Here is a 7,564-nt window from a genome sequence, read left to right on the forward strand (position 1 = left end):
TTATAAGAAAGAAGATTCACATAAATCTTTGCTTTACCAAGTAATTATGACATTAAGACAGAGGACAACTGTGAACATTGGTATGTCCTACATGAAAGAAATAATGTGGCCAAGGAAAAACAAAAAAATTGATTCTGTGATACCAGCAGCTCTATTAAATTGACATCACTGTATCATCTGAGGCTTTGGGATTTGTTACAATTTTCCTTCTCTTCAAAAGAGGAATGATCATTATATAACTCTTCGATATTTTTTAAGCAACAATTCTGAGATCATGTATTATATAATGAATGATAGTTTAATATTTCCTACTAAAAAGGGAATAATTGTTTTTTTATTAAATACTAGTAGAAAGCCTAGTATTGTCCTGAGAGGTCGATTTTCTTGTCTCTTTCTAAGGAACTAGAAGAAGAAACTGTGATCAATTATCAGCATGCTGTAAGTGTCCACAAAGATTAGGTTCTGTGACATTACAAGATTCCTGATGTTTTGCAGGAGTCATCCGTTCCCTTGTACACACACCCCAGGGACTGTTCTATTCACCTATTTGAAGTGCTTATTGGTAAAGGAAAGGCATTTCCTTTTTTCCACTTTCCATTCTTTGCAGCACACCCCACTCTCAAATGCAATGGAAAAGAGAGTGAACCTGAAGCTTGGAACTTTCCTTTCAAAATAAGTTAAAACAATTTTTATCAGAGAGCCGGGGGAGGGAGGTATACTTTACCTGAAATAGTGCCAATCCTACATAATAGAACTGGTATCTTTTCTGATTATTTATGTGAATTATCTTTGGTAACGAGATTTAAATATTGACAGTGATAAAGTTAATGGAAGTATCGGCAATTTGAAAAGCTACAGACCTATGGCTGTTTTTACCTCACCATTCTTCCTTCTTGCTGAGATCATACAGTGGCTGGGCTTTGGCCAAAAGCATATATTTATGACCAAGTAACTGATTTAAATATAACATGGGGTAGATTTCTCTTATCAAATTAGGAATTTCAGATATTAATTCTAATTACCAGTGGCAGACACTGTTTAATGAATTCCCAAAAGCCATTCTCACCCCACACTTCTCCCCACCACTATCTCCCCGGCCCCAGCACACATGCCTGCACACACTCTAACAAAATAGATGCAGAAATTTATTCAAGCATTTGGTGGAGAGCTTCAATCTTGGAAAAGCAGGTTTGGCCATGGTCTGGGATGAAACCAGTTTTGGTTAATGAAACATTAAAGAGAAGTCTTATGTTTCTGGAAAAGTGCTTTCCTCCCTGATGAGGAGACTGAGGAAGCTGAAGCTCTCTATCCTTCGCTGCAGCCTGCTTCCTGCCCTTGAACATGTTTTCACAAGGGCACAGTGTCTGCAGCCTTTTGGGCACACTGCAGTCTTGAGGGGAGGGTCAACAGACTCCCTTGAACCTGGGACCTGAGATGTTGGACACCTACCACAAGACATCTGGTTATGTGAGTGTGAAAATCCTTTCTGTGAAGCAGCTAGCAGTTGGGGTGTTCTGTTTTTAGCAGCTTAAAATATTGCAATAATGCAGTGACAATACTGTCCTTCAAATGTGGCCCATTGTGCAGGATTAAATGAGAAAATCTTACTAAATCAAGCTCTATTATTACTAATCTACTTGACACTCAGCTACTGGCCCACTTTAAAAATATTAAACAATGATGTGTTCGATTTGGTCAACTCTCAATTATTTTTATCATTTGGGAGAATATAGAATATTTATTTTGTTATTCTGTGAAAGTCACTAAAAGTTATTATTACTCTTGAAAACGTGTCCAAAGATACAGAATTCTACTTATTCATGTGGCTTTTTAATATTTACCATAGCGTAGTATAACAGGCCTATTGTAAAATGTGCCCACAGGGGCGTATGTTTTGAAGGCCTCAAGAAAACAGGAAGTTTTCCTTCAGAAGAGTGATTAATTTTCTAACCAAGCCTTTTATGGCATTTAGAACTTGGTGAGATTCCTTGAGAACCACTGATAACAACGGTAAAACTGATTTGCTTCTTCTCGTACTTAATGCAGTGCAGAATTTGTTATGGGTTTCACATTCATTACGTTATTTGGCCCTTCAATGTCAAAAAAACTGTACTTGCCCAAGGCTGCATAGTTAGTAAGCGGTGGAACTCAAGCTGAGATCTCCTGATGACTAAAACCCCTGCTCTCCTGGCAATGGGCTGCAGTTGCTGTTTGTTACCTTATTCACAACTTTCCTTCGTAAGAACCTCTGCAGCAGTCCTTGCATGGGCTCGCCATCCCACCGCAGCTGCACCCAGCGGAAATGCTGCTGCACCAGCAAGTCGGAGCCCTGGAGACAGGCCTTGGCGATGGTTCCCATCAGAAAGCAGTTCTCATGAAAGTAATAACATTCGGACATTCCATTTCCTGAAACAAACCAAAAGCAATGGCCCAGCCTCAGTGAGTTATGTTATGGGACCAGTTCAAATTAAAATAACTTAAAGAACATGAAGTCTAACTGGTACTCTGGGAAACAGAAAGATTAGAGTAGTATGGAAGCTTGCTTCTCAGCATGGTCCCTCTATTAGCGTTACCTTTTTGGAAAGTGCAGGGGCTTTCAGTGCTGCGATTTTCAAGAGGTGCCAAAAAGTCCCTCAATAACTCAGACAATGAAGATTTTTCCAAATTCTCTAAAATGATGATGATTTTCTTCTTACTGGGAGATTGTTTCACTGGAATCAGACAAGCTATAATAAAAAAGGAAATTCAGTGATTCAAGCTTTTGACAAAAATTTATACAAATTGGCAAAACTAAAAAGTCTGAAGTTATAAAGCATTAGCAAAGATGTGGTATAATGGAAATGTTCTTAAATTGCTTGGGGAGTGAACAACTCTGGAAAACTGTTTGGTATTATTTGATATGTTTGAACACACAGTGATCCAACATTCCTTGTTCTATAACAAGTCTCAAATGGAATCAACCCCCATCCATCAACAATAGAATAATGAATAAATAAGAGTATGTTCGTACAACAAATAGAAAGTGAACAAATGACAACTTGCACAACATGGAAGACTCAACAAACAATATATTAAGAAGCAAATCACAAAAGATTATATACAATGTGTTTTCATCATGTAAAGGTCAAAACCGGCAACACTAAATCTATAATTTAGGGATTCATATGCAGGGAGTAAAACTATAAAGAAAAGCTAAGAAATGATTATCATGAAAGAGTAGTGGTTACTCCCAAAGGGAAGGGTTTGCGATAAGAGGGATGGACCACACAGTCACATTCTGAGAGCTGAGAATATTTTACTTCTTGGCCTAGTCAGTGGTTACATGGTTATTTTATTTTAAATTATTAATTAATCTGTAAACATAAATAGTATGTATTTTAGTGTATCTATTTCATAATACAAAAGGTTAAAAGCCCTTTAAATTATGCATATGTAAACTGTTCATAAAATTATGTAGACAGGTAGTGGCTCAGGCTGGTAATCCCAGCACTTTGGGAGGCCAAGGTGGGCAAGATCACTTGAGCCCAGGAGTTCGAGGCCGGCCTGGGCAACATGGTGAAACCTTGCCTCTACAAAAAAATACAAAAAATTACACAGATATGGTGGTGGGTGCCTGTATTCCCAGCTACTTGGGAGGCTGAGGTGAGAGGATCACTTGAGCCCAGGAAGTTGAGGCTATAGTGAGTTGTGATTGTGCCACTGAACTGCCGCCTAGGCAACAGAGCAAGACTCTGTGTCAAAAAAAAAAAAAAAAAAAAAAAAGTAGGACTTCAGAGAGACAAGTAAATCCCTCACTCCATTTTCCAGATCTCAGAGGTTGAAGTAATTTGACTGTGGTCTCAGAAACAACGGTAAGGGAGGAGTAAAATCCAGGACTTCCGACTCATATTTTCCCATTCCTTTCACTCAGAATGGGAATGGCTGACTTCGTGTCAACCCAAAATGAAAGTTGGAAAAGCAAATAAAAAATTAATATTATACATAGGAAATGAATAAGGGCACAAAACATATTTAAAACAGTACCTGGCACCTACTAAGCAAAAACTATTAATATTTTAGTTAAAATGTATTATATATGGCACTTCCCATATACTAATCAATTACAAAATAAAATCACTTTAGTTTCTTGAAGATTCTAAGATGCCACAGTTTTAGTCAAATCAACCTTGAAAAGAGACCAGTTTAAGATACTTGAGAGTAACATTACCAAATAGTCTACTTTTTACAAATATTCATGATAGTATATTCTCAATTCCTTCTTGTTACTATAGACACAATGCATTTTCACTTTCAAAAGAGCTCCTTGAACATTGTAAATGAGTCTCTTCTCAGACAGAAATGGCTTTTCTGGATGCTATGAAAATTCAAAAACTAGAAGGCTAGAAACAATCATAGCCACCTCTCAATCCAGCTGTACTTGTGGAGGGCTGTTAACACTAGCATCTAGTGTGTGTCAGATCACTTTCAACACAGCTGTTCGGTAAAGAATGCTAAAATTCTATGTTTCTTTGGGTTCAAATATTATTTCAGAAATAGATGTATTGTGGAAATATGAGAAATCCATAGTTGGTTAAAACGACAACGGAAAACTAACAAACATTTTTAATTCAGTGATTTAAAAAAACACACAGGATTGATGGTTTATGTATCTGGTTTTCTGTAACTGAGGACTGAAGGTCTCCAGTTTTTCCCTGATTTGTGTTAAGTGCGTTGCCAGTTTAAGTGGCTCTGAAGCTGCTGCAGCCAGCCAGAATGTATCTGAAGGAAAGAATATTTCCTTGCATTTCAACAAATGTTTATTCAATGCCTCTTTGCTACAGGTACTGCATGCTGAGTGCTATGGCATGCCAGAAGTGACTCATTCTAACTGGGGGTATGTAGCATTTTACTTATTTTTTTGAGACGGAGTCTTGCTCTGTCACCCAGGCTGGAGTTCAGTGGCGTAATCTCGGCTCACTGCAACCTCCACCTCCCGGATTCAAGTGATTCTCCCGCCTCAGCCTCCCAAGTAGCTGAGATTACAGGTACACGCCATCATGCCTGGCTAATTTTTTTTTTTTTTTGTATTTTTAATAGAGAAGGGGAGTCACCATGTTGGTCAGGCTGGTCTCAAAGTCCTGACCTCGTGATCCACCCGCCTCGCCCTCCCAAAGTGCTGGGGTTATAGGTGTGGGCCACCGCATCTGGCCAGCATTTTAAACTAAGTTTAAGAAATGGCACTGGCCAAAGAATGGAGGCTGGGCAGGACTCAATTCTAGAAGGGAATAGGGCATCAGCTCAAGGTCAGAATAGTTACAAAGAGACATCATGATGAGCTCAAAGCTGATCCATATGGCAAGTTGGGCCAGGGCTGGGAACTTGGGATGGAGCCACAGGAGTGGCAGGGGGCCCAGCAGTCACAGCTGCAGAAGGCAGGCTGCATCTTTGTCCTGAGCTGCAGAAATCACTGGACCCATCCCCAGTGATTCTCAGCGATTCTGATTTAATTAAGCTGTGTTGGGCCTGGGACATTGGCATTTCGTAAAAGCTCCCTAGTGACTAGAACGTGCAACCAGGGGCGAGCTTTGCTGACAGGAAGCCTCAGGACCAAGCCAAACATGAAAAGTAGAAGACCCAGAATGTCTTCTTGGGAGGGAGCTACCGGTTCTGGGAATCAGTGGAAATCTTTAAATAGGGGGATAAACAGGATTTGACTCCTGCTCTGAGATCCTCGCTGGTACAGAGAATTGGCCGATGAGGAAAGAAATAGGAGAACACACCACCTAGACTCTTACTGCTATGGTTAAGGAAAGAGATGATGGGAGCCTCACCCAGGACCAAGGCACAGAATGAAAAGGCATTTTGAAACCGAATCAGTACATCTCAGTGGTTGACTTATTGAGAGCGGGCAGAGAGGAAATACTGGAGACAACTCTGAGGTTTCCACCAGAGAAGAGGCTGAGCGGTTAATGGAGGCAGAGAGCAGATGACCACGCACGTACTTGGGGAGGAGGTGGTGGTGATGGGTTATGCTTCAGGCTTGATGTGTTTGATGCATTCTCTGATGCCCAGCAGGCGGTGGGGCATGAGGGTGAGGGCATCGAGGAAGGATCCACGCTGGAGATAAAATAAATGACTTTTCAGGCATGTTGGGGTCTCCTGGAAGGAGGAAATATGCTCATTCTCCTGGGTCCACAAGCAAAGACTGTATTGCTAATGACCTAATACATCTCACATTCAATGGACAGTTTGTGCCCTAGACAAAAAGGGGGAAGGGTTGCTATACATAACCACTGGGTTATCTTTCCACTTCATCTTTGTCTTGGTCTCCCACGAAGTAGCAATCAAGGGTCAAACAGCACAAGTTTCTTTGGGGAAAAGCTTTGTCTTCATTCACTTGCCTCATCGCCTCAGTTTTTCATTAGTACCTACTTTTCCATCTGACCACTTAAGTTCAACATCCTTAGTCAAGGTGGGGCAAAGGTGAATTTTATTTTAGTTGAGAAATAGTATGTGTCTAGTTCAGGTTATTCTGCATAGTTTCAGGTCTAAAATATTAACCAGCCACAGAAGCAGGAACTCATTACAGTTTCAAGGATTACCCAGTGTCTGATCAGGGCTTATGGAGAGGTGCGAGAAGGCCACACACCCCATGTTACAGCTGCACGGTTCTTTCTACCTATGGCCAAAAAGTCAGCCATTTGAATTCCCTTTGCTTTGTGCTACTTCAAAACACTATTTCTGAAACCAGTCTGCCCTTTTTGACCGTTTTCTTCCAACTTTATAGTCTCTCTCGGCCCTGCTCCTCCTCTCCTGCAGGTTGGTAATTTTAACTGGACACTGTCTTTGTGAGGCTCAGGGCTACATCCCAGTTTTGTACATCCTTATATTAAAAGTCCCAGAGAGTGAATTCTGCAGCCAAACTTACCAGTTTAAAAATAATTAGCATATTGTATTTCTAAACCCAAACAGCTTTGTGTCTTAGGTGACTGACTCCAAGTCTATAATCTCCCCTTTGAGGATAGAAAACAGCCCCTCTTTTCCACGTGCCCTTAAACCCCGGCTCTGGAGGAACGATGTTCTGAGAATCCCAGTGGGAAGCACAGGACAAGTCTTTAAAGAGTCTCCAGGGATGCAGGGTCCAAGGAGGTAAACTCATTTCTGGAGACTCCAATTGTCATAGTCTCCTATTGTTATTACAGCAATCCTATCCTCATGACTTTTACAAAGGAAAGTTCCCTTGAAAAATTCAAAGTATTACTTTAAAATACCCTTCTAGTCTTTAATTTTTTTTCTGTTTTACTGTTTACAGTCACTGTAATTTTAAAAAGTATCATCTTGCTAACCCAAGTCCATACTTTATACTGGGGAGAAATTTGACCTAATTCGAATATGCATTCACAGCCTCCTTACCAAATAACAGAGTCATATGACGTGACCCTCTCTCAAGAAAGGGAATATGAGAAGGAAATGTTATTTTAAAATAAACACAAAGTAATTTATGCTAGAAAAAGTGCTGTGTCGTTTTCTTTGAAATGGTCTTTTGTTCTCTATTATTTTCTTCATTGGCACCGTTTTAATCTCT

General features: G+C 40.1%; 1 protein-coding gene across 3 annotated transcripts in view; it reads right to left on the reverse strand.

Annotated features, from left to right (window-relative positions):
• The window catches only part of CTTNBP2 (cortactin binding protein 2), a 174,412-nt gene that overhangs the window by 21,923 nt on the left and 144,925 nt on the right, over window positions 1-7,564 (reverse strand). For all 3 annotated transcript variants that reach the window (XR_001884549.1, XM_017867354.1, XM_017867355.1), the window contains exons 15-16: window positions 2,574-2,726; window positions 2,219-2,406 (exon numbers count right to left, since the gene is read on the reverse strand). Coding sequence is in view for 2 of the 3 variants with exons in the window: in XM_017867354.1 (XP_017722843.1) it covers window positions 2,219-2,406; window positions 2,574-2,726 (341 nt within the window). In the remaining variant the exon portion in view is untranslated. The remainder of the gene's footprint in view (window positions 1-2,218; window positions 2,407-2,573; window positions 2,727-7,564) is intronic.

This window comes from Rhinopithecus bieti, unplaced genomic scaffold (assembly GCF_001698545.2).
Source record: "Rhinopithecus bieti isolate Rb0 unplaced genomic scaffold, ASM169854v2 scaffold_3858, whole genome shotgun sequence".
In the NCBI taxonomy this organism is placed as follows: Eukaryota; Metazoa; Chordata; class Mammalia; order Primates; family Cercopithecidae; genus Rhinopithecus; species Rhinopithecus bieti.